The sequence below is a fragment of the Galeopterus variegatus genome, unplaced genomic scaffold (genome assembly GCF_000696425.1).
Source record: "Galeopterus variegatus unplaced genomic scaffold, G_variegatus-3.0.2 Scaffold406, whole genome shotgun sequence".
In the NCBI taxonomy this organism is placed as follows: domain Eukaryota; kingdom Metazoa; phylum Chordata; class Mammalia; order Dermoptera; family Cynocephalidae; genus Galeopterus; species Galeopterus variegatus.
This window is the reverse complement of record NW_007726517.1, coordinates 386,435-413,533: the sequence shown is the minus strand read 5'-3', so window position 1 is coordinate 413,533 and position 27,099 is coordinate 386,435. Positions and strand designations below refer to the sequence as shown.

The window sequence follows — 27,099 nt, the reverse complement described above, 5'->3', positions numbered from 1 at the left end:
TTTTGTATAGATATACTATAGCTAATCAATGCCTGTATTACCATTTAGGTTATTTCCAGTTTTTTCCTTATCGTAAGCCACTCAGCATGAGTTTTGAAGCCTGAAGAGCTGCATTTGAATCCTACTTCCCTTTCATTTACACTTTGTGTCATTTTAGGCCAATTACTGATCTCACCTAGCTCAGTTTTTTTTTTTTTATCTTTAAAATGGAGATAAGCATGCCCATATTATAGGATTTTTGTGAGGACTAAAGGAGGTGACATATATAAATTATCTGGTCCAGTTTCTGGCACAGAGCAGGCCCTCAATAAATATTTGTCCTTTGTTCCTCTGTTTTGTCTCACAGATAGTTCCAAGGTTCATGAAGTAATGTCTATCAAATGCTTTAAGTTTTATTCTGGTCTTATCCTTTGTAAATATCATGTGCTTTCAAATATATTGAATACTGTCAAGATATTTTTCCTCACTCGTGAGAAAAAGAACATCCAAAAATAAAACCCAATACTACCAATCAAAAGAATACCATTTTCTTAGGGCTGATAGAGAACACACAGATACAGCCATCCAATTTGTGAAATAAAATGGATTTGACAGACCTGGCTGATGAAAAATTGCCCTCTATTGAAGTCAGCAACCTGGCTTTGTGAAGTTTTTCTTTAAGTGGTATATAAGACTCAGATTTCTACTTGGAAAATAAAATTATTTCTTGTTCTCTCCAAGAAGCAAGATTTTTTTTTAAAGGCTGAATGTCGTCATGTGTTTGTCTTAAAATTCCTGTCCTATAAAATCCTCCAAATTTGTCTTCATGTGACCATGAAGACGATACAGCATATGTTGCTTATGAATGAGCAGATGGAAATTTAGCAAATAAACACTCACGAAACACAAGGCAATGAATGAGATAGAACACTTGTGTCAAATAGATGACAGATGACTCAAGGTAGGGCTAGGTCATCTCTATTATAGAATAGACATCTTTGCCAATATTTTGTGAAGAAATGCAGAATTTTATTTTTAAACACAGCTCTAGCAGAACAATAAGATGAAGTAGGGACTATGCATTAATGAGCAGATAAAGATGATTTTGATTTATAGATGAGTTATTTATTTGCAAATGCCTGCTGGCTGAGGTTCAAATGGTTCTCATAATTAAATATCCCTCCCCTTACCCATAGAATCTTGTTATTTTTCTATAAATAATTCTAACCAAATTATTTCTTCAGATAATAGAAACCGGAAAACTTCAGTTCAGTTCCTATAAAGTCATTTGGTGATTAGGAAGTTTTGATTATTGAAGATATAGTGAATTGTGTCATTTCTTTATACCATGCATGTTGCATCATGATGTACCAAATTGAGCCTTGACTTAAGTTCTTTGAAACAAATGATTGGTAAAATCATTTGATTGGGGATGCGGTGTGGGGAGGTGCTAAGGACCAATCTTCCATTGTGGTGGGCTTTTTATTCCTAGTAAAAACTCAGCCCCTGTAATATTTAGTCAGTCCACTATATAAACTGGGTGCACCCCCTCAGAAGATTCCTATTTTTCTCAGACTTTGTTGGCTCTTTTTCATGGGGCCACACAGGAAGTAACAAATTGCCATATTACGTATGCATCACTATTAGTCCTATATAGGCAAATTGGTGCTGCGTGAATATTTGGGTCTGTACTGAAGACTTTTGGAATATGAAATAATTTTACTCAAAGTTTTTTTGTTCACGTTTTTCCTCCTCTCATACACTATTTGAGCATGGGTGGAGGTTCCCTTGCCAGTTAGGGAACATTCACTTCAAATATAGAAATAAATTTCTTTCTGAGGGCTCTGTCACAAATGTGAATGTATCTCTAGATATGCTCTCTTTCTAAACACCTAAATGAACTTAACAGCTAAATGGCCATGAGAATGGCCACCATGTATAAAAGCTTGTGTTCTGGTAGTTCTGATGGTCAGCCTTTTAGGGTTTCTTCCTTTGTGTCCCTTTCTACCTCTAATGCATGTCCTTGTCTTACTTTTTTTTTTTGTTCTTTTAAAAGATGACTGGTAAGGGGATCTTAACCCTTGACTTGGTGTTGTCAGCACCATGCTCACCCAGTGAACAAACCGGCCATCCCTATATGGGATCCGAACCCGTGTCCTTGGTGTTATCAGCACCGCACTCTCCCGAGTGAGCCACGGGCCGGCCCTTTGTCTTACTTTTTGACTCTTACCTGCTCTAAGCATTTGATTTTAAGATCTGATCTCTTTCCCTGTAGCTTTAATGTAGTTCCTCAGTCATTAGTGGTTTATATTGCAAATAAGTTGGGTATGCTTGATAAAACCTAGCTCTATTCATTACATTCATTCTGAGTTGTATGATATTTAATTTGGGGGAAATGCACTCATTTGAAATAGATTGAAATGCACAGCATTTTGATTACATTAACTGATCTGTGAACTCAAGATTATTTACTGAGCATTTATTTTTTTTTCCTGGCACCAATTTCTTTGTCAGAAGTAACAAACTCCAACCCATACTGCATTACACAGTAAAGGAAATATGCTGGCTCACACAACTGTGAAGTCTAGTAATTATGTGGACTTCCGGTAATGGCTGATCCAGCAGCTGAAAATGTCACTAAGGACGATATTTCTTTTTCTCTCAACTCTGACATCGATTGTGTCATGCTTCTTTCTAAATCTGGTCATAAGACTGTTGCTAATAGCAACTAGAATTTACACGTCCTTACTGACATTCAGCAAGAGATGTTGTGTTAAATACAGGGATACAGAAGTACAGAGATTAATAAGCCCCCCTGGTCTATCCTCATGGAAAGTACAATCCTCGGATCACAAAGTGTTTCAGTAGGAGTTGGAACCAAGATCCTAGAGCTGTACTGTTCAATAAATAGCCCCAGCCACATGTGGCATTTGAGTACTTGAAATATGGCTAGCTGGAATTGAGATGGGCTGTAAGTATAAAACGCACACCAAATTTTAAAGACTTCATTTTTTAAAAAAAGTAAGCTATCTCAATAAATTGATGATTTTACTTATAATTAGTGATTACATGTTGAAATGATATCTTAAGATATATTGAGGTAAATAAAATATTTTATTACACATATCTTACCTGTTTCTTTTTACTTATTTAAATGTAGCTACAAGAAAATTAAAGATTACACATGTGGTTTGGATAATATTTTTACCAGACAGCTCTGCTCTAGAGCCCCAATCAGGCCATTGGAAAGGTGAGCTATTTGGGAATAAACTCAAATGGATTTCAGTGCTAGAAAAGGGTCAGAGATTGAACGTTGAAGAATTTGTAGACATATAACCTTATGTGGCGATTTTAAAATATAATCCTGATATAAATAGCCCCCAAATGGAACCTCTTTTGTTCAGTAAAATATTTTCACTTAAAACAAAACCCCCCCCCCCCCATTTATTGAGCATTTTACAAGCATGCCTTGAAAGTGATAAAATGCCTGGGTCACAGTCATTCTTTATGTGTGGCATGCTTATTGCTTTCAAACTATAGAAGCTCAATAAAAGTCCTTTACAAGTGAAAAAAAAATACAAAACAAAACAAAACAAAAAAAAAAACAAAGAAGAGAAGGGTCAGAGAACATTTTTATTAAAAATAGTCCCCTACCCCCATCTCCAGTCCCTCTGTATTTGTATTCTTTGTAGCACTTATAACCATCTGAAATTATCTTATTTGTGTACTCGCTTACTTGTTCTCACCTATGCCTGCTCCCCACCACTGCAGATGGTAAACTGCCTGGCACGTAGGAAGTGCTCAGTAAATACTTAGAGAAGAAGTGTGCTCTCTGTGCATGGCTGGGTGGGAGAAGTGGCTTTTTCTTTTCCTTTCCTCCCTCTCCTATACCTGGGGCCATGCACGCTGTCCTAGAAGAGTTCTGAGATGCAACTGGAGCTTGCCTCTGACAGGAGGAAGAAGAGAAATTGTCAGTCTTTATCAATTTGTGTTCTGAGCCTCAGGAAGGTAGAATAGGGACATAGGCAGTGATGATGAGATCTTGTGCAAGTTACAGATGAGAAAAAGACCTTGCAGGATGGGGTTCAAGTTTGGGCTCTGAAAAAAAAAATGTGACTCTGCTACTTATCAGCTGTGTGACTGTGGGCAGGCCACTTCTCTCTGAGCCTCAGTTTCTTATGTGGCAATACTGTTGGACAAATTGAATGAGATACATGGAAAGTCTTCTGTACAGAGTTCAATAAATGGAATTTGTTAATGCTGCTAATTTCACGAGGATTAATTTAACATTTTAAAAGCACTTGGCACATAGTAGATGCCTAAGAAATGTTAGTTCCCTAGCCAAATAAAAATGACAACTTTAATTAATAAGAAAACTTAAACAGCACTATTTAAGTAAGATATTGTGATCTAGTTTTTTTTGTAGAGTCTCAACATGCCTATAAATAAGGAAGCTGATCCTGAAAGAGGCAAGCTGGAGGTGAAAACAACAGATTAGGTTATTTGTGTGTATTCCCATCTTTTATTGCCAGACCTTGGTCACTACTGCAAACTCTTGAAGGTTTTGATAATCCAGTTGGTCAGTCCACACATTCGTTGGGGGACATGTGATCTTTAAATCACTTCTACAGGAAAAGAGAGACTAGGAAAGGGGAATTGGTAAAGATTGGAAAAAGTATCATTTAGGCTACTCTAGATCTCCTCTAGATTTCACTTTTATAAAAATACCAATTTCCCTTTCTTCTCTCTTTTCTTTCCCCCATCTCTAGGGAATCCTTAACCTGGGTCCACATCCCAAGAGGGCTGTTGATAGAATTCAGGGACTTGAATGAGAAAAAATGTACCTTTATTTTGAGTAACTTCTGATGGAACCTTAGCATTTTCTTTAGTCATGAACATGGACAACAAACCCCAGTAATATTAGCAGTGCTTGTGACTTTGTTACTGATAGGAATCATGGTTGTTTTTCTATTTTATTACAGATGCTGTAGGTATCTTGAAATGTTACATACATGCATCACTACTTCAAGATTATAGTAGTTGTTAGACCCAATGTTAGGTCTTGTTATTTAATGAGTTAATGAATTAGCATATATATTATGAATATTATATATATATATAAACCTGTCTTGTTAAATGCATTTCAGAATATTTGGTTTCTTTTGTAAACCTCTGTTTCTTATTTTATGCATCTATAAACATTATTCTGAGAATAGTCTGTAGGTTTTAACGGACTGCCCATGGAATGTAGCAGAAAAAAGTTTAAGAATCCCTGTGTATATAAGAATTGCTGGAGCATGCCTAAAGAAGGTATAGTTTTATTTAGGTCCAGCCTTTTCGTACATCCTAATTTAGGTGTTTTGAGTGGAGTTGGCTATTACACAGCCCCATGGGTCCACTTGTACCCAACTCTTTGAACAGTCCACTGTCTGGACTCCTTGGGTAATGAGAACATTACTGGCAGTTAATCTGTGTTTATAAGGATATTAGATGAAGCTGGAGATTTGTTTTCAGAGACTGGTGCCAATACCAACCCTTGAACTGATTAAATGCAAGCTTTATGGGACTGCCTATGTCATGGAATAAATATATTTATAGGCAAAATTACTAAGTGTTGCCACGTGCTTATCATGAAATTAAAGAGTTAAAGGTCCATTCCCAACTAGAGATGATATAGCTTTTGCCGTGGTATAAAAATATTTGCAAACAGTGCAAATAATTGGAAAATAGTAATACACAAAGTAGCATGTTTATTCATAAGCACATAATGCATGGTGTACGAAAGAGCCAGCTTGTCATCCCGTCTTGAAGATAGGGACTCTCAGTTGAACTTGGAAGGGTAGGGAGAGGGGAGGTCTGTAAATCTGGAGGTGCTGAGAGCAAAGTTCTGAGAAGACCGAATAAATATAACTTGGCTTTGTTGGAGGAAGGAATGAACAGGGCTGTTGGTGACAGATGACAGGAGTGAGATGAGCAGATGAAAGATATCAAAATCCATTTGTGAGATTTTTGACTTGTGGCAGGGAATGCTGAGGTTTCTGAGAAGTGGAGCAACAGGCTGAAAATGCTATGCATGGGAATATTGACTGAAAAAAGGAGGGGGAGAGCAGACAAGGGGGCATTTGTGTAGCATAAATATAGCAACACGTTATGAAAAGTTTCCTGTGAGTTAGCTTGAATGTTGTAGGAGGAAAGAAACATTTTACTTTGGAGGATTGTCAACTAAATTTAGTTTCTTTTGACTAAATATAAGTTCTTTGGCACGACTAATGACACAGGCTATGTGTATCCTGAGAAGGATGTATGCACCCACAATGATGCTTCTCCACCTGCCCACACCCAGGTCCTGTTTTACATGGTTGGTGTGTATAAGTGTATTTTACTTTGCAGTTGTTCGGAAGGGTTGCATATTTTCGCAAAACCACTTCCCGAAAGATGATGACTGTTTGGAAAGGGAAGAAAAATCCTAGCTGGCTTTGGTAACAACTCAGAGGCATACCCACGTGAGTTTTGATGATAATAATTCCTGAAGCTTCTCCAAGAATCCACGTGTTCCTGCTGTTGGTTGCCAGAAGCCAGAATAAGAATAGAGCTGAGAGTATGGTATTTTTTGTGAGAGCTTGCAGGGGTATCCAGATTTCACAGCAGAAGCAGATGACTCAGATTTCCTGTGTCTTAGAGAGATGGGCAAATCTCTTACCTTTACCATACTCCCAATTGTTCAATAGCAAAATGGAGGAACTAGAAAAATTAAGAAGTTGGTTGCATGCTAAAATGCATGGCCACTGAGTTGAAAATTTCATCCTTGAGTTTCCAAACTCCCTGAATAGATGGCTTCAGCCGCACTCTCACCCCAAGTTCTGAGAGCTTTTCAACCGTGACTAAAAGTATGGATGGGTCAAGCATCTTTATAATGTGGCAAACCCCCCATTTCTCCCCTAATTTACTACTAAGTGTGTGTGGGGGGGTATTTCTATTCATTAATCTAAAGTGAGCCTTTAATAGATTAAAAAAAAATTTTTTTTGGAAGAGTACATCACACAGGGAAAGGCATGACAGTGCTAGGCACATTATAGAGGTGACCTTATTTAATAATAACCTTAGTCATCATTTGTTAAACTTTCTAAGCTGAGCTCCCAGCATGCCTATAAGGTATAAGATTTATCTGCACTTTGCAGATGAGGAAACAGGCACTGAGTAGTACAGTAACTAGCTCAAGGTCACACAGCTGATAGGCAGTGGAGCCAGTATTAGAATGCAGTTGTTTAACCTTCAGCACCTGGTAAAATCCCTGAAAACTAGAAAGGTGGTGTTATCCCTGTTATGCAGTTGTGAAAACCGAGGCTTAGAGAGTGTATTAGTCCTTTTTCTGTTGCTGATAACAATACCTGAAACTGAGTAATTAATAAAGAAAACATTATTTCTTACAGTTTTGGAGGCTGGGAAGTCCAGGGTCCGGGGGCACGTCTGGTGAGGGCCTTCTGGGTGAGAACTCTCTACAGGGTCCTGTGGCAACTCAGGGTATCACATGGCAAGAATGGCATGAACAAGAGCTCTCCTTATTAAGCCATCAGAACCACGCCCTTGACAACCCATTAAGCCATCAGTCCACTACTCCATGAATGCATCAGTCCAGTCATGACGGCACAGTCCTCGAGATCCAGTCACCTCTTAAAGGCCCCACCTTATTGCCATATTGGGGGTTAAGTCCCAACATGAGCTTGGGGGGACATCCAAATCACAGAAGAGAGGTTAAGTGATTCACCCATATATACACAGCTAGTGGCCTGTAAAAGTAGCTTCTAGAGTTGTCCAGTAGGAATATGTGAGTACCATATGCAAGTCTTACGTGATTTTATGTTTTCTAGTAGCCACATTATAAAAGTAAAGAAGTAACAGTTGAAATGAAGTATTTTCTCTAACCCAGCATATCCAAATTATTGTTATTTTAACATGTAATCAATGTTAAAAACTTATTCATGGGACATTTTCCATTTTTTCTTTCCTACTAAGTCTTTGAAATCTCTATTTGGACCAGCCTCATTTCACGTGCTCAATAGGCCTGTGTGACTCCTGGCTTCTATATCGAACAGGGCAGTTCTAGCACAGTGGTTCTCAGTCCCGGTTGCACAGTGGAATCCCTGGGAGCTTACAAAACACAGATGTACGGGGCCCATCCTCACAGATCCTGATGTGATTGGCCTGGGCCGTGGCCTGGATTGTGGGACTTTTAACACCCCACCCCCCTTTTCCAGGCAATACTCAAACTAATTGAGTAGAGAACTGTAGCCATTGTCCATCAGAAAAAGTTCTGTGAGTTTTGTGAACTGAGGACTATTCAAAATAACCACTCTGGCAGTATGCTCTGCTAGTTGACATTAAAGAATGTCAAGCAGTGCCCTAACTAATTTATTAATTGCTCTCAATTTACATTTCCCAACATTTTTGCCAAGTCCCCAGAATAATGTAATAAAAGAAGAGAGACATCCCCCCGACCCCACAACCTGCACATTGGTCTGGATACACACCAGTGAAAGAAAATGAAGACACACAATTTTGTTCTTTTAGTTGAGGTCAAAGGTGTTGGTGTCTGTCTGGAACCTCTGAGCGGTGGAGAAGAGGAAGCTGGGGTTTGAAAGCTGCAGGCGTTGCCAGAATGAAACAGTCGAGTGGGGACTGCGTGGGAGGTGCTGGGTGAGGAAAGGAGGCAATTGTGGTTGGGCTGAGGTCTGAAAGCTGCACAGCTCACTGGGTCTCAGGATGTTCGTGAAACTGCTCTCGCCAGAGGCCTCACGCCCGCCTTCCCACTTGGCCAAGCTTCTATTTCTGCCTCTGAGACCTGGATGGGAAACTCAATATTCAGGAATTAAAACATTGCATCTCACCCAGAGGTTCAGTTGTCCTTAAAATACTTTTAGAGTCACTGGAATAATTTTTATATTGGCTTATTTAAATTCAAACACAGCTTCAGTGTTCCTGACATATTTATTACTTCCCAGAATGAAAAATACTGGGTGTTCTGAAGTGGCAGCTCTTTGGTTATATGCAGTTTTGTTAGTTATATTTATTTGACTTAAAATTAAGCCAGAGAACACATAAACACTGCAGAGTCTTCCATAGCATTAACAAAATTAAAACTGTATTTCATCAAATCAACTGTAAGATGAGCCATTATTTTACAAGTGCTAAGAGCATATTATTACAAATTGTTTCTTATCACTTAGAGTTTTTATTTTGTGTTCATTGAAGTTCTATTAGCCTTACTTAGACATTAATTTTTATCGTATATTATTCTTTTGCATCCAACAAAAGGGAGAGTGGAAGTAAAAAAGGTTGGGTAAGGTATTCCTAAAACTTCTTCACAAAATTTTTTTGATTTTTGACTCAGGAAGGCTTTTGTTTTCCCCCAAAAGATCATCCTCATCAAGAACAGAAGCGATGCAACATTTTTTAAGTATTCCCCAATTGTCTCAGGGATTTTCTCCAAGATGGTTTTTTGGATATGCAATAAGTTTTCATTTCATTGTCAAGTCCTGGTGAAATCTTTCTAAAGGCATTTTAGGTGTCAGGTTAGCAGCCATGCACCCAAATCATTTGCAGTGCCGACTCTAAGAATGGCTACGATCAAGTTCATGCATGGGCAAGCAATGGCCACTTCATCATGATAGTGCTTGGAGACAGTTTTAAGATGGATTTCAGAGATGTTAAGATAAGATGTAAAAAAAAAAAAAGAAAGTACATCTTACAATTGACTTACAATATGGTATGTAATGATATTTACAAACCATCTTATAATATAGTATGTAAATGATATTTCTGATAATCCAGGCTCCCCAGCTGCTTGTCACATCCACCATGCTGTGTGTTTTAAAACAATTTAACTGAGACTTCCGTGATGCTCCCACCTCGTTGTCCCTTGGCTTAGTGAACACTGGTGTATAAGCAATACTCCCCATTTCCTTCTACTCAATCCAATTTGCAGCTACAAAGCTGTACTTTTGTATAGCACGTCCCAACCTTCAATGTGCACATGGACCACCTGGGAATCTAGGTAAAAGGCAGACTCTGATTCAGTAGGTCTGAAAAGGGACCTGAGAATCTGCAGTTCTAGCAAGTTCTCAGGTGATGACTGCACATCAAGTAGCTGTGCTTTAGTACGTCTAAGGACACAGTCTGTCACTGAAGAAATTCAGTACCTTTCCAGGGTGTGTGGATGTTTTAGTTTTTCTTCCATTCATATTATTTTGATGAAAAGCTATATATTGCAAATATCATTGTATTGGGTATATACAAAGATTTCTTAGGATAAAAAAAGAAAACAATTTTGTGTGTCTGGTCTTATGGTACAGGGAGAGACATTTCTTTCCCTTAATTTGTTTTCTGAAAGATTTGTTCATTTCATTTTCCTTTGCTTTCCTCCTCAAAAAACTTGGGAAACTTGAATTTATTATGAAATCTGCATGTAATTGCAGATTAATAACCTACCCATTAATACTGCATTAGCTCATCATGATTAATAGCATCTATGTGAATGCTTAATGAATTAGTAATGATGGACTATTTGCTTTAAAGTGTCAAGAGAACATTCCATGTAAAAAGGCACTACCCATAATAAGAAAATTAATTATATGCTGGTTGGATAATAGCTTGTCACAAATAAGACATGTTTGTTTGGAAGGCCTCATTGGTGGTGGTATTTGCACAGTTAGAGGTACTTTTTAAAACATTCATGGAGACAAACAATGATAGTTGGACATTTACCACCACCCACTCAGTAATTGATAGAACAATAATAAACAAAAATATCGTAAGAAAACAGAAAATCTTATCAACACCATCACCCACCTTATCCTAATTGACAACAATATGCCATTACACTCAACAGCTATGGAATACATATTCTTTTCAAGTGTGTATGGAAAATGCACCATAATAGACCATGTGCTGGACCATGAAAAAAGACTCAATTAATTTCAAAAGATTAAAATCTTACATGTTATGTTTTCTGATCACAAAATAATTTGATTAGAAATCAGTAACAATAGGATATCCAGGAGAGTTCCAAATATGTAAAAATTAAACAGCACACTTCTTTTTTTTTTTTTTAAAAGATGACCGGTAAGGGGATCTTAACCCTTGACTTGGTGTTGTCAGCACCACGCTCAGCCAGTGAGCGAACCGGCCATCCCTATACGGGATCCGAACCCGTGTCCTTGGTGTTATCAGCACCTCACTCTCCCGAGTGAGCCACGGGCCGGCCCCCATGGACTTCTTAATTTATAAAATAAGAAGGGAATTTTATTTTTATGAGCAGTTAAGATAGGTGTGGGAGCTGATGTTTATTGCAGAGAGTAACACACACGCAAACACAAACATGCTAATATACTCACAAGTTTGTCTGTGTCACTAACCAGAGAGACTTCCTATAGTGGCCATTTAGATTAAATTCCAAACTGAACTGCTTCTACTACCTGCCAGCCTGTTCTAAATTCATAAGTTCATCTCCCCAAGGCCCAAGCATTTCTTGATACTAATTTTATTCCTTTAGAGAATCATTTCTTTGCTCCATTATTCTTCACTCTAATTCTGTGATGTCGGCAGCCGTCATTGTTTATTTCTGTCTCTGCTCTACATCCAAGGAAGCGAAGGTCAAGGAAATTGTGACTTGCCCAAACCAATCCGGCCATATAATTTGCCCCCCACAGATTATGGGTCTACCATTTCAAATGCGTCCAATTTTAACCCAGGCGGAAAGAGCTGCAGGAGCAGCGGCTCTGTCCACCTGGTACATTTGAGGAAACCCAAGAAGCCCAGTGTGATTGGAGCTCCGTGTGGGAAGGGAAGAGGGACAGAAGACAAAACCGAGGGGAAAGGAAGGGGCCAGAGCACTCAGGCCTTATGGCCCATGTGAAGATTTTAGGTCATCCTAGGGCAGCGGGAAGCGTTTGTAAATGTCATGTCAGGTTGAGGGACTCGATGAGCAATGCGTTTTGCCCAAGCACGTTGGCTGCATGTGGAGAGTGGCTTGCAGGAGGTAGGTGATGTTCAGCAGCCCCCACCATGCAGATCTGTCTTCTAGCTTGGTGTCCACATGAATCTTGATTATAGAAACCTTCAAAGCATCACTGGTGATCCTTTTCTCTCTTTTCTGCTCAGGTCAACATGAAGGGTCATTGCCTCTTTTCTGTTGCCCCTGGCTTCTTTGAGCTTAGGAAGGTACTTTGCCAAGCACCCCCAGTCACAGGGCAGAATTTGCCAGGGAAGCCACGGCAACAGCTGGTGGGCACGATAGTTAGCTCTCATCCTACCAGCTTTTGCCCCTCTGTGTCCATTTCTTGTGCCAAAGGTGCTATTGCTTCCCTTCTTTTGGGGGAGAAGATTCTGGATACAGAAGGAAAGAGAGCCTCGCTTCTAATCCCTCACTATCACAACCCCATTCTAGAGGGACAGTCTCCCTTGACCACACATTGTGGTTTGAACAGCCAGGAATAGAACCCTCCTTTTCTCACCTCCTCACACAAGGTGGGAGTGAAAACAGGGGTTAGTTGGGAAGTGGCGTTTTAAACCTATGTTTACAGTGTTTTGATGACGCTTTCATAGGCGGGGGAGGAATCATGAAGTCTGGAGCTCAGATTTTTTAGGATTTCAGGGATGCAGTGTTTATCCCACTCTTCCTCCCCTTAGGGTGTGGAATTAAAAAAATGGCTGCCCTGTGTTCTTTTTTTTAGCTTTAAAACTCTTCCTGGCATAGTGCTGATTTTTTTTCTTCCCCTTGAACCAGTGAATCGACCCTCACGTCAAACCCCTTTTGAATTTCAGCTTTAAGAAAGAAAACTTCTTAAAGGTGAGGTTGGCAGAACCGGGGAACTAATTTAGACCCAAATGGGCCAACTCAAGGAGAGTGTTTTCAAAACAAAACAAAGTGTTTAGTGCCCTCCTTGCAGAATGTTGACACTGAACTACAATGGAGCTGCAGAGTGAGGAAATTAGCAAGAAAAGGACAAAACCTCCTTATCTGATTTGGGTGGGGAAGGAATGGCAGAGGAGGGAATCTGGGCTGGTGATGTTCCCTGGTATTACAGGCATCAAGAAAGACTGGTGAGTTTAAAGTAGTGGTTCTCAAGGTGTGTTCCGCGGGATCAGCACCATCAGCATTACCTGGGAATTTGTTAGCAATGCAAGATCCTTGGCCCCACCCCCGGCCTACTGGCTTAGACACCCTGGGGTAAGGACCCAGCCATCTGTGTTTTCACAAGCCCACCTGGTGATTCTGATGCACAGTCAAGTTTGGAAACCACCAGCCCAGACTAGAGCATATTGTGAAGTCTTGAGGACCAGTCAACATTGTTCTGCTCTAACTTCACCAGGTCTCCCACGTCTGGTCAGGAGCCTCAGGAGTCTGTCTCCCTGTCACAAATAGGGTGACAGGGCAAAGGGAGTACATGGCTCAGCGCAAAGTCAGTCTACTACTGCCAAAACAAGTCTCCATGTAACTGGGGAAGGCCTTTCTTCTAGGTATGGTTGAGAGATCTGTCATGAAATTCCATGAGGGCATTGCTGCCTCTGATTTAGCCACTGGGGCCTTGTTTTGTCACAGGAAAGCAACTTGTGGAATTTTGCTGGGTATCTGATGATCACATGAGCAGGAGTCAGAGACCTGGGTCCAAATCCAAGCTGTAACCTTTGCTAGCTGAGTTTTCTTGGACAAGCTCTTACAGTTTTCTCACCTGTAGAATGGGGTTAATGATACATGTCTCTTAGAGTTGCAGGGGAGGTTAATTGAAGTTATATACAATACAGCTGGCACCCATCAGGTGCTTCATAAATGAACACTGTCATTACTGGGTCCTTGGATGTCTCAGGAAGGACCAGCACAGGAGTCTGTAACCACACATGACCTTTTCCTTGTAACATTAAGATGGTTGAAATAGGAGGAAGGAATAAAAATATAATTAGGATTTTTACTTCAGGAAAAAAACTGAAGATGGATCTTAATAGCTTCAAGTTTGGAACAAGCCTTATGTTGAATTATCTGCTAAGATGCAAATTGTCTAAACAGGAAAGCTATTTTTATGAGTTAAAATATATTGGCAGATTCATTGTAATGCTATGTATGCTATCAAGAGTAATATTAAAATTTAGATTATTTTGAAGTATAACATTGATAAGTGTAATCCTTACAAATTCACTTATAATTGAACATAATAAAAGAGTTACCTTCCATTAGACTTTCCTAGTGTCTAGAAGTTTTATAAAATTGATTTCATTATGGACAAAGAGGTCTTTTGTGTTAAAAGGGGGATATTTTTGTGTTATTTGGTAACATGATTAAGATTGATGAGTTAGAGGTTCTTAATCCCCCTAAAATCATCTCTGCTTCTTTTCCTTAAACTGATGCTAACCAACATTTATCATTTATAAGATGATCATAAAAAATGAACAGAGAAAATACTTCTGACAGTTTCTCTTTCTATATTTAGGTGTGAGTTTTCTAGAAGAATGAGAAGTATCAGGTCAGTTCTTATTGTCTTTTCAGTATGTCAAACAGACTCAGTTAATCCCATGCTTGACTGGCTCTGGGGCCCGAGTAACCGCAAAGGTGAGTGTCACCAAATTTGTGTGACAACATGAGGGTTATGAGATCCACAGACCAATACTTAGTTTACTTGAATTTTATTTTTTAATGAGCATAACAACAGGCTTTGCAAGCCGATTTAGAGTCTCCAGGTCTAACTGCATAAGGGGTTTAATACCCATGCAGTGTGAGTTAGAAAAATGAAATTTTTCAGTATGGTAAATAAACTGAGGAGCCAGGAAACCAAATTGAATTCTGTAGCCTAGAAAATCAACAAGGACTAAAAATAGTAAGATCAGAGGCGACTTTCAACTGTGGACCATCCAAAGATGGTTTTTAAGTACCGCCAAAGGAGAGATGAGGTCATGATATGATAGGCTTAAAAAAAATATATAGGTCAGGGCCGGCCCGTGGCTCACATGGGAGAGTGTGGTACTGGAAACACCAAGGCCACGGGTTTGGATCCCTATATAGGAATGGCCGGTTAGCTTGCTTGGGAGAGCGTGGTGCTGACAACACCAAGTCAAGGGTTGAGATCCCCTTACCGGTCATTCTAAAATATATATATATATATATATATATATATATATACTTATATGTGTATGTATGTATATATGTATATATGTGTCTGTGTGTGTGTGTGTGTGTATAGTTCTAGAGACCATTATGTTCATTATATAGGTATGGAAGCTTAAAATACAGATTTGGTTTTCCAAAGTTTTGATTTTTTCATGTTCTTTCTCTCACTAGAATTAAAAGGGCACTCCCTCTGATTTCCAAAGGAGAAATGTTGGCATAATTTACATGAAATTGAGAGCTTACCTTGGTGACATTGATGTGAAGGTTTTGGAATTCAGTTGCTGTTTGCGTTAAGCAAATCAAGAAAACAGATCCAGCATTCATTGGTCTCTTAGCAAATAGCCAGAGGATCCCCTTTTGAACAGGCACATAGAAATATTTCAGGGTTGGGGCTGGCTTGTTATCTTGGTGGTTATAACACCAGGGTCAGGGGTTCGGATCCCAGTACTGGCCAGCCACCAAAAAAGAGAAATATTTCAGAGTCAGGAGAAAGAACAGAAGATGTTTTGTAAGAGTTCCTGTGCTTTTGACCCATGTCATTCACATGGTGTAAGCTCAACATTGAGGTCCTTGGTAGGTTTTTATTTACAGGCCTAAAACTTTGCACATGTAGAATTTTTGAAAATAGTATTTGCTATGCAGGTCCTAAATATTGCAGAAACTTCAAATGACTGGCCTCAGCTGCACATGACTGTTGTGAACTTTTGGCTAACCAGGGTGCAGTCAAGTCCTCAGGAGTCTTGTCCTTCCTTTGCAATTTTCCTTTTGTATTCTAGAGCGCTCAATAAATGCCCTGTTTGAGCAGGAGAAGTGAATTAATGAGTAGGTTTGATAGTCCTCTCTGGGCATCTGAGGGTAAAGGAAGTAAATACTAACTATTTTTTTCTTCCCACTGTAGAAGAGCAGGGCATTGGGAATGGATGATTAAGCTGAGATAACAGGTAAAATTAAAGTTAGGTATTCTAAAAACTGGTGTTAACGAAAACAGATGAAGTGTTAGATTTCATTGCATAATATAGGGACTGGAATGTGAAAAAAGATTATGATGTTAGCACAATCAGGACATTGCTGATTTGTAAAAAGAATAATAAAAGTAATAATAAAATAATAAAAGTCATCAGTCCACCTTCTCATAGTTTCTTTTCGGTTGGATGAAAAACTTTCTCTCAGACTTTCCTGGTCAGGAATTCAACTCAGTGAACATTCACTAAGCACCAACTATGCCAAGCTCTAGGACCTTGGTTTTCAAAGATGAATGTGACCCAGCCTCTGCCCCAAAGAGTACTCAATCTAATGGAGAATAACCCTTGTTAATGCCAATTTTTTGCACCAAAAGTATTTTTTGGTGATATTATTTGAGGCCCAATGACTAAAAATATCTTCTCTATTAAAATTCTCACATGATTCATCCCCTGTGAGGCCAGGATTGTGTAACAAAGCCATGGCTGTCCACTCTGTTGGCAAAAGCAAATTCTAGATGGACTGTAGATCTAAATGTGAAACAATAAGGATTCTAGAAGAATACATAGACTATTTTCTTGACTTTGGGATAGGCAAAGATTTCTTAAATAAGACACAAAATATGCTAACCATAGAGGGGAAAAATGGACAAGTTGGACTACATTAAAATAATTTTATTTCATCACAAGATACCATTAGGAAAATTAAGTCTATGGAATGGGAAAAAATTTGCAATACAAATACTCAAAAAGGACTTGTGTGTAGAATATATAAAGAACTTCTACAAATCAATAAGAAAAAGATAGATTGCCCAGTAGAAATATGTGAAATAGACTTGAGTAAGCACTTCACAAAAGAGGATATTGGTAGTCTTGGTTAGGAGCAGTGATTGTAAGGGGGCCTAGGGGCTTCTGGGGTTCTGGTAATAATGTTGGTTACTTGGGTGTGTTTACTTTGCGAAAATCCTTCAAAGTATGATCTGTGTACTCATCTGTATATATGTTATCCTACCATTGAAAAAGTTTACATAAAAAAAGAAAATGCCCTGTTGTCTAGGACGAGGAATGTGAACAAAATATTTTCAGAGGTTAACACTGACTGCAAAGTATATCTCATCGTTTAGCATTATGTCTACTGTAGAAGCAGAGGAAGTGTTGAGAGCATGGGGCTTTGAGAGGTGGATAGAGCAGGTCCAGTTTTTTTTTTTTTTAATACTTTTTTTTTCCTTTTTGTCTTTTTTCGTGTCCGGCAACGGATCGCAACCCTCAGTGTCGCGCCCGTACCGGACTGGGACCGGCAACGGGATCGCAACCCTCGGTGTCGCACCCGCACCTCACTCAGCCAGTGAGCGGGAACCGGTCTGTATGTGGGATCCGAACCCTCGGCGGGAGCGCCGCCGTGCTCCCAAGCTGCGCACTGTAGCAGTGCGCCACCGGGCCGGCCACCAGTTTTTGAAGTAGTCCTACACACAGAGTGACAGTATCTTGGGTTAGCATGGGGCCTTTGGCCACCACCATCATGAGAAGGGAGGAGGAAAACAAGTAACTATGGATGAAGCACTAGAAACAACCTTGATTACTTTACAGTTTTGTGTATGCCTAACTTAGCCTGTAATCCTGTTTAAGCTGCTACCTGTTGATCCCCCTTTATCATGTGCACAGACACTGAGATAGTGGCTTTAGTTCCCACCACAACCCTGAGAGGTACATACTATTATTAACTGAATTTACAGATATGAAACACTGATGCTTAGAGAGATTAAATAGCTTGTTGATATTCCACCTAGGAGGTTGCAGTAAGCTGAGTCTGGAACCTACACCTGTGCGATTCAAAAGCCTACTCCCGTGTTTATTATGTTGCCTTACTTTTTAAAACCGATTTTATTTGATTGAGCATATTGAGGAGAAGAAAAATAGCTAACATATATATGTAATGTTCAGATTTGATGATCAGAAGAACTTCTCAAACCAATTTCAAAGTCTGAGGTTTACCAAACTATAGGTTTTTATAAACTGGAGTTTTCCTTTTCTGTTGGAACATGGTAGAAAATACCTGGATTGAGGTGGGTGGTGGATTGAGAAATCCTCCAAGAAACAGCACAGCTTATGATGGGAATGCCCCTGTATGGGTGACCCACGAGCCTTTCTCAATGCTTTAGAGACATTTTAGTAACCTGAGTAATTGCCTGTGATAGGCAGGCTCTGTTTTCTGCTTATTAATGACTCTGCAGGCCAGATTTTATTTCTCTTACCACTAATTCACATGCAGAGATACATAAAATGGATGCTGCCAACTGATTGCCACATCACTGTCTGCATATCAATGCTTTCCTGCCTGCTTCAGTAGGGAGAGAAGGAAAGAAGAGAAGGAAAAGGGTATGACAAGGAACCCGTGATAGCTGATCTATTTTAAAAGCCAGATTCTGGTTCAGAAGCCAGAATTTTGACATACACAAATTATTGATATTTTTGCATGGTTAGGGTTTGGGGATCGACCCACTTAGCCTGTGCACATCTTCTTTTCCCCTTCTTGTGATATATAACATGCCTTGTGAGCACACGCAGGTAAATGTTTACTACTTTTAGTTCTTTTTGCTCTTGTGGCTTGTTTTTGGTCCTCAGGGCATTTATGTTTGCAGCCTGTGGAGTGTTTATAGCATTGTAACATCATCACAATCCAAAATGAAATTTGGATTATTTACTTCCAAATGTGTCTCCCCCACAGTCTAATGACTGTAATGACTGTATAAGCAATATGGCGGAAAGGCACATGATCTGATTTGAATGGAAATATATGTGTATATGGTTTTAGTGCCTTTTTCTTATTAAAAAAATCTCCTTTCTTTATCCTTGGGGCTAGTTATCCTGCTTTTATTGCTATGGTGAAACACAGGAAAGAAACACCAAACAAGCTGAAATAATTGAAAATGCCCACATCCAATGCAACTTAATTTATTTTACTGGAATCTGTCTAGTTATATGGACTTGTTTTGTGTATAGGTGCTTATAAAAAACTGGACAGGAGCCCTGGATTGCCTCTTTTTTGAAATATAGAACTTCTACTTGTAGAAGTAGATTCCTCTTCAGGGAATATGCATTTATTAATTTGATTAACACTGTACGTTGTGTCTGAAAGCTATTCAGAGTACTGCAGGAACATCTGTTATCCTGTGATTTTGGAAGCTGCTAGGTCGTTTCCCCGAATGCCTTGATAACAGCAGTTTGACATAGTTCGGTGTAGGCAGTACCATGCTACCATCACCATAGGGATGCTTCATTTTGGTAAATGGATGTATTCAAGTACATTCAAGGTGCTCTTTTTTTGGTGAGGGTTGTTTTCATTGAATCCTGGCTTTCCTCTTTCCTTATTCAGTGAAATAGTGACGATTGTCATTTTCCATCTTTAAACAATATTGTTAGTGATTTTATAAATAGAAAATCATTTTCCAAGTGGGTCTGTGCCTATGCTGGCAATCATTTTATACACATGGCCTTATTTAAATGGCCAGGACTTTGCATGTGTAAATGGGCAAGTTTTCAGGCCATTTGGGGAGGCTTTCTAATCTCACTTCTCCATTTCCTGTCTAAACAACTTTTTCCATGTCCACAGCATGTTTATGCAACATTTAATAAAACTTCTAATGGGGAATTTCTTCCAGGTGACCTCCCAGAGAGGCCGAGCTGTGAAGAAATCTTAAGACACCCGTCCCAGATGAAATTGCCTCTGTTGAGAATATTACTTGGTGCAGAAACAAAGAACAGAATTCAGTTATTTTTGGTTCTTGAATAAACGAATTCTGTTTCCTTTTGTGTAGGTGGAATAAGAAATTAACCCCTGCAGAAGGTCCAGTCTCAGTTGGAAATTGAACTTTTGGGTTCTTTTGAGTTAGGAGAGTCCTGGATAAGAGAATGTCAATTCATTTTTATTTGAACCTTGAGCAACTTGGAATAGGTTCTGATGTCTGCATGTCTTTGATAGATCTGTCTTTTCCAGGCTTGCGTGTCTTTATGTTTAATTTTCTGGAGGCTGGGACTGTGATTATCGAATGACCTCCCACTTGGTAGCACATGTGGGTGGATACTAATGAATCCTTTCTTTACCTTCCCAGCACTTTTGGAGAAATCAATCAGTAGACGGAGAGACACTGAAGCCATACAGAAAGCCAAAATCCTTTATTCATCCTGCATGAATGAGAGTGAGTAATAAAGAAAAAAAATAAAATATTTACCACCCTTATCCTTCAAAGTTCTATTAATGTTTAAAGATCTTGTTTAAGGCAAAAGTGAACTAATAAGAATTCCATTAATGTTTAAAGGGATTGTTTCAGGAAAGGAACAGTTCTCAAAGACTGGATTTTGACTAATCCTGTCTTAGTTGATGTTCTGTTGCTGGCTTGGTGGAGAAAGTAATCTTATTTCTATGCCTTCGATTCTTTGGGTATCAGTTACTCCATGAGAGATGTGGGCAGGGTCAGCAGGGCAAACCCCACTGTACCTGGTGCAGAAACCAGAACCCAGGGGCCAGGCCAGATCTGGTCTGAGAAAGAGGCTAGAGGGAGTGCACTTGGGAGTGTTGATATGTTCCACAGGACCTACTGGAGCCTAAAGAAGTCCAGATTCCCAGGAGTGCCAGGTTCCTTCATTGGCCTAACAGGCATCTTTGTTGGGTGCCATAGGCCTGTCTCAACATCTTGGGTCTGATTTGGAGCTGGAAAAGATACTTGCCATTTTATCTGGTCCATTTTCTCAAGGCCATTGCAGGAAGAAGCCAGGGCCTCCAGGAAGTGTGTTAACTGGTCTAGGATTTGGGATATTATTTGGTGAGCTAGAAGAGGGTAGTAAAAAATTAGAGTCTGAAGCATTGGTTTACCTTCACTGGGGAGTGACCGGCTTTACTGAGCCATTTCTTTTCATTAGGGTTGTTCTTTAGTCACATGGAGTGTTATCAGCCTACCATCATTCATTGGCTGGGGTCAGTGTAGTGAGCCCATGTTATAGTAGGGAATGTCTAGCACGTTCCCTTGTGAGCTCTCCTGAAAGAACACCAGCTTTAGACAGTCAGATTGAAGTGTGAGTCATCGGTAGTTCTTTTTCCACAGATGCTCAATCCACCCCACTTCTCCCACCCTCTCCCTAACAGCTGAAATTTTAAATTGGGGCCTTCTGGGAATTTTCTCTTGAGGAGGTGCACTTGCATTCTAGTTTGGTGGCCCCATTTGCGATTCTAACTCTCCCTTCGTATCTGCTCCCTTTCAGAAGCGATCGAAAAAGCAGATGCCAAGCCACTGCTCCACATCCTGCGGCACTCACCTTTCCGCTGGCCTGTGCTCGAATCTAACATTGGTCCTGAAGGGGTTTGGTCAGAGAGAAAGTTCAGCCTTCTGCAGACACTTGCAACGTTTCGTGGTCAATACAGCAATTCCGTGTTCATCCGTTTGTATGTGTCCCCCGACGACAAGGCATCCAATGAACACATTTTGAAGGTAGAGTGAGGACTCATTCATCCTCTTTGTTCAATGACTCATGAAGCCTTAGTGAATAAGGTAAAAATTCTGTTGAGCAGTATGATCTAGAATATCGCCCCTTCCCCCCTGCCGCAGGATTTGTGGTATGTAGATCGTTAGCAGACAAGTTTTGTCAGCCTTTCAGGAAGCTGGTGAGTGAGTTTCCTGTGATCTGTGATCTGGCCCTCAAATATCTATTCAGAGCATGTATGGAGCCCCTGAATTCCAGTAGAGAGGGGGCTGTGGGTCTCCTGTCGTTAACAAAGACTCTGAACTCTGCTCTTTCCCTTGCCGTCTCATTCCCCTGACAGAGGAGAGAACACCTACCCTGATTCCTTGTTCCTCTTTCACTATCATCTTCTTGCATACACACCTAAACTTTTATCGTCAAGTTCAGTCTGAATCTCTCCTCCTTGCTTTCGAAAGGTAAAGCTAGACTTGTTCTGTTCTCAGTGCTTGGTTGCATTTTCTTTTGGGAAATTAAGCATCTGTTTTGTAAAGGAGTGGGCCACGTGGACATACCCTGAGGTAGATCACATTGGTGAAATCTGGAGGCTGTCAGAAAACTACCAACAAAAGATTCATCCAGGAAAGTGCTTTGCAAGAATTCAAATAACATTTCTCAAATCGTTTTGTGCTTTGATCCTGCTGTTTTATTTATTTTTTGCTTCCATAGTCACTTTGATTAATACTGATTAATGCTACCTAATACTGATTAATACAAAATGATGGGTCTGGGCAACTGATCCATCAATAGCTGGAATCATTTGGTGAATGGTTGGTTGGGAAATTCATGACAGACCAGACTGACATCACCTGGATCCAAATATCAATGCAAACAGTGCTAAAAGTGTGACAACCAGATGTTGTGTGCCTCCTGACACCAAGTAGTGGAGAGCACACACCATCACCAATGATGATGTGCGGGAAAAAAAAACTTGAATCTAATCAAGGCTCTAGCTTTCATACTAGTTTCCAGAAAACATGGGGAATAGAGGAACATGGTAACCAATTTTTAACAGCTTGCCTTGCACACTTAATATTCAATTAAACTGATCTTAGAAACACTAAGCTGTCAACAATAGAATACTTTCCAAATGTAAGGAGGCACTTGTGTCCTTACTATTGCTCTCCTTTGCCAGGATGGCAGCTTGTTCCACACTGAAGTGTTTGAGCATTGCTTGGCGTTTGAGTGAAGCACACATTTGCTTTAGTTCTGTCCCTGTTTGTACCATTTCACATGAGTGAATACTCACACATCTTAATTATCTGCCTTCCCCCAAACACAGTAGAGCTGCAGTCTTTCTGATCATTATGCAGTTACAAGAAGTTCAATCATGTGTCTAGAGAAGGTAGAAGATTTATTCTGAGATCTGCAAGAAACCCAATGAACCTGACAACAAAACTTAGTATATTGGTGGCTGCCAAAGTTGCAGAATTTGAGTGTTGCTTTTTTATTAGTTTAAAAATAGTTAAAACTATTAAAAAAAAAAAACTGATTGAATGAACATTTGGAGTCCCTGAACACCTTTTAGGTTTTCGGAAACGTAGTTTGAAAACCACTGGTCTAGCTGAAAAAGAGTAGGTTTTGGTGTTAAAGAGATTGAAGTTTGCAGCTTTGTGATTTACTCACTGAATATCCTGTGCAAATTGCTTCACCTCTCTGAGTCTCAATTTCCCCGTGTGTAAAGAAAGGGAAATTAGAATTTACTTCACTGTTGTCTTGAGGTTTAAATGACTTGAATTTTGTGCTAGTTTCCATGGGGGATGCTGGTCCACAGTAGCACATGAAAAAGGTTCTCTTCTCTTAAAGCATTGCCCAGCAACTGGTCAGGACCATTTGGAGAATGTGTCTCCTTAATTTGTATACCCGACATGCCTCTCAGATCTCAAATTCAGTTGTGCAAGAAATAGGTGTTTGTTTTTAGGCAACCTAATTTTTGACTCTGAGCTCCCACTCCACCTTTTGGTGGGAAATGGAACTTCGTTCTAGGTACTTCCCTACCCCCTCCTGGTTGCCCCATTTCTCAGTCTCGTGTAGGGCACTGAGAGACCCTCCAACAAATAGTTATCTGGTTCCTTTGAACAAACCCAGTATGGATCCCATGTGATCCGTTCAAGTGTGCTTCTCTGAGGCTGGGGTCCTGGGCCTCCCATTCCCTCTCAGATCCTACTATGTTGTAGGGGCACTGACTGGTCCCTCTGCTAGTGAGAACCATTGACTTCTGGGAGATCCTCTTTCTGCTCTGAGAAAAATCCCTCTTACCTCAAACTCTCTTGCCTCAGTGTACTTAGGTTTCCTTTTCCATCTAATTCTATTTTCCTTAGTGTTTTTAGCTTTTCTAATCCCACAAACCCACAGGGATAAGCAGAAGGCCACCTCCTGGGCAAGCACAGCACTGTGGGCATACTGTTGGGTGAGCAGATGGCACCTTTGGGTGAAGAAAAAGGCACCCCTTCCAATAGGCAGCTATATCCCTATGCCAAGGTTGTGCAGTTTGGCCAGCAGGGGTTGCTCCGAGCCATGCAATGACCCTCTGAGAAGCACCCCTGTGGAGAGATGGTGTAGGATTTACTACAGATTTAAATGGGAGTAAGGAAATACAAAAATATGGGAAACAACGGTAGTTAGTGTCAGAAATTATTATCTTGCTACATGTGTTTAGATTTATTTTCTGTAAGGAGGTAGCAAGAATGAGGATTTAAGGGACAGTAAAAGACGTGAATATATGTGATCCTGAAAGAGTGGTTGGAAGGCCAGGGTTGTCCCAGTATGTGTTACTAGTTACTGAAAACAACAACTTAAAGTCACCTCCACTCGATGGCCTGTGTTTTTCTGGCTCTCATTGAAATTCATAAGGATGGCAAAGAGAAACTCTTTTGGAAGCAAAGTTTTTCTAATTTCTTTGTCTTTCCTTTTCCTACGTCATAATTTGTCAGATGTTTCTTTTTGTATTACTACTTTGTCCCCTAACCTGAGGTTTTTAGTAATTGGAGTATCAACTGTAATTGAAGAAAAATCATATTTTCTGTTCATTGTGTGGGATTTTCTAAAAACATATTTTATATTTGCAGTATACAGATAAATGCAAGGATTAAATAAAACCTCAAATAACAGTGTCCTAATGTTGGCTTCTTGAGAAAGTCTCTTACCTCAAGTGTTTGTATGTTTCTAATGAGATTTAGTTGACTGATCTTATTCAATTCGTTGGTGTATTTAAAATGTTCCCTAGAAACTATAACAGTCTGAAGGTTTATAAAATGTCTGGTAAACTCACTTGAATTATCTAAACTTTTACAAGTGGATTTAACTTCATTTCACAAGACGGAAACTTTGGCTTTCTTGATATTATCTACACAGTTTTCTTTCCTATGAGACTGAAGCTCAAAAGATTCTTCAAGTGGTCCAAATTTAATTGAAAGCCAAAGCATCTTAATCACAATATTGTGTTTCACGATCCTGGCTTGCTTAATTTTTGGAAGAAGCAGTGGTAGATTGGGAATTGCAGTAGGATGAAGCCAGGCTGGCTTGTGACTTGGTTGTTTCAGGCCAATTAGAGAAGGGTGAACAAAATAATTTGGGGATTTTAGCAATACACACAGACGAGATGAATGTTTTGAAAGCATCATTCCTCCCCTCAAAGAGCAATATTTCCCTTGAATGTTTCTAAACATCACTAACTTTTAACTCAGCTTTTGCAGAATTTGTTGTGTGTGAAGGAGATGTTAAGGTAAAACTATGATCTCATACAGGTTTTATGTATAAGAAAAGAGTAAAATATTTGAGATTATAGTAAGATGGAGAAGAAACTAAAGGAGATGGATCAAAACAACTTAAAGTTATATAAACTAATGATATGGACATGTAGGATTCAGTTTTTATTCAGATACTAAGCTTCAATTCGTCATTTAGGTTTTGTATTTTGTTGATTTGGCTTAACGTTTTCATGTGTGAATCAGAGATTTAGATTGGAAAATTAACTGCTGTTGGGATCCATTTTATTTAGTCTTTAGTCAGTTGCTGATATTCAAGAAAGAACAAACAATACATTTGGAGAAGATGCTAGAAGTTTAACATTAAAAAAATTTACATACCGTTAAATTCACTTTTTGTGATGTGTATGTCTAGAGATTTTGACCAATATATAGAGTCATGGAACCCACCACCATAATCAAGAAGTGGAATAGCCTCATCACCTCCCCACATTATCTCATGTTGTCTCTTTGTAGTCAACCCTTCTCTTCATCCCCAAACCCTGGCAGCCACCACTCTGTTCTCTATTCCTATAGTTTTGCCTTTTTTGGAATGAAAGTAAAATTCATCCATGTTGTTGCATGGATCAGTAGTTCATCCTTTTTTGTTGCTGAATAGTATTCCATTGTATACCACAGTTTAGTCATTTAGTTGAAGGGCATTTGGGTTGTTTCCAGTTTTTGGTGAATATGAATGAAGTTACATACAAGTTTTTGTTTGAGCATAAGTTTTCATTTCTCTTGGGTGAATACCTGGGAGTGAGATTGCTGAGTGACATGTAAATGTATCTTTGACTTTATAAGAAACTGTCACACGGGTTTCCTTCCAGAGTGTTCCTACTGGCAATGTATGAGTGATCCAGTTTTTTCACATCCTCACCAGCACTTGTCAAATTTTTTTTTTTTTTTTTTGTCTTTTTGTCTTTTTCCGTGTCCAGCAACGGATCGCAACCCTCAGTGTTGCCCCCGTACCGGACCGGGGACCGGCAACGGGATTGCAACCCTCGGTGTTGCTCCCGCGCCTCGCTCAGCCAGTGAGCGGGAACCGGTCTGCATGTGGGATCCGAACCCTCGGGCGGGAGCGCCGCTGCGCTTCCCAAGCGGCTCACTATCCAGTGCGCCACCGGGCCGGCCCCATTGTCAAATTTTTTTTGTTATTGTTGTTGCTGATTTAACAAATGTGCAGTGGTGTTTTATTGTGGGTTTAATTTACATTTTCCTAATGACTAATGATGTTGAACATATTTTCATGTGCTCATTTTTCATTTGCATGTCTTCTTTGAAGTGTGTTTGGATCTTTTGTCCACTTTTAAATTGGCTTGTTTTCTTATTGTTGAGTTTTGAGGAATTTTTATATATTCTGAATATAAGTCCTTTGTCATATATGTGATATCCAAGTATTTTTTCCCCTCTGTGGCTTGTCTTTTCATTCTCTTAACAGTGTCTTTCACAGAGCAAAAGTTTTGAATGTTGATGAAGTCCAATTTGTTAGTATTCCTTTTATGGACACCAGGTCCCCCCAATTTTTCCCGATATCTTCTTCTAGAAGTTTTATAGTTTTAGGTTTTACATTTAGGTCTATGATCCATTTTCAGTTAATTTTTGTACAAATTGTGAGGTATTGGTCAAGGTTCATTTGTTTTGTGTGTGGATGTTCAGCTTTTCTAGCACATTCTTTGAAAAGACTATCTTCTTTCCTTTAATTGCCCTTATGGTACTGAAAGTTTTAATTCACAGATTTATACTTTAC

At 39.5% G+C, this 27,099-nt stretch overlaps 1 protein-coding gene across 2 annotated transcripts in view; it reads left to right on the top strand.

The window, feature by feature from the left end:
- The window catches only part of PHEX (phosphate regulating endopeptidase homolog, X-linked), a 216,318-nt gene that overhangs the window by 19,691 nt on the left and 169,528 nt on the right, over positions 1-27,099 (top strand). For both annotated transcript variants that reach the window (XM_008568394.1, XM_008568395.1), the window contains exons 4-5: positions 20,202-20,288; positions 21,349-21,575. In XM_008568394.1, the coding sequence (XP_008566616.1) occupies positions 20,202-20,288; positions 21,349-21,575 (314 nt within the window). The remainder of the gene's footprint in view (positions 1-20,201; positions 20,289-21,348; positions 21,576-27,099) is intronic.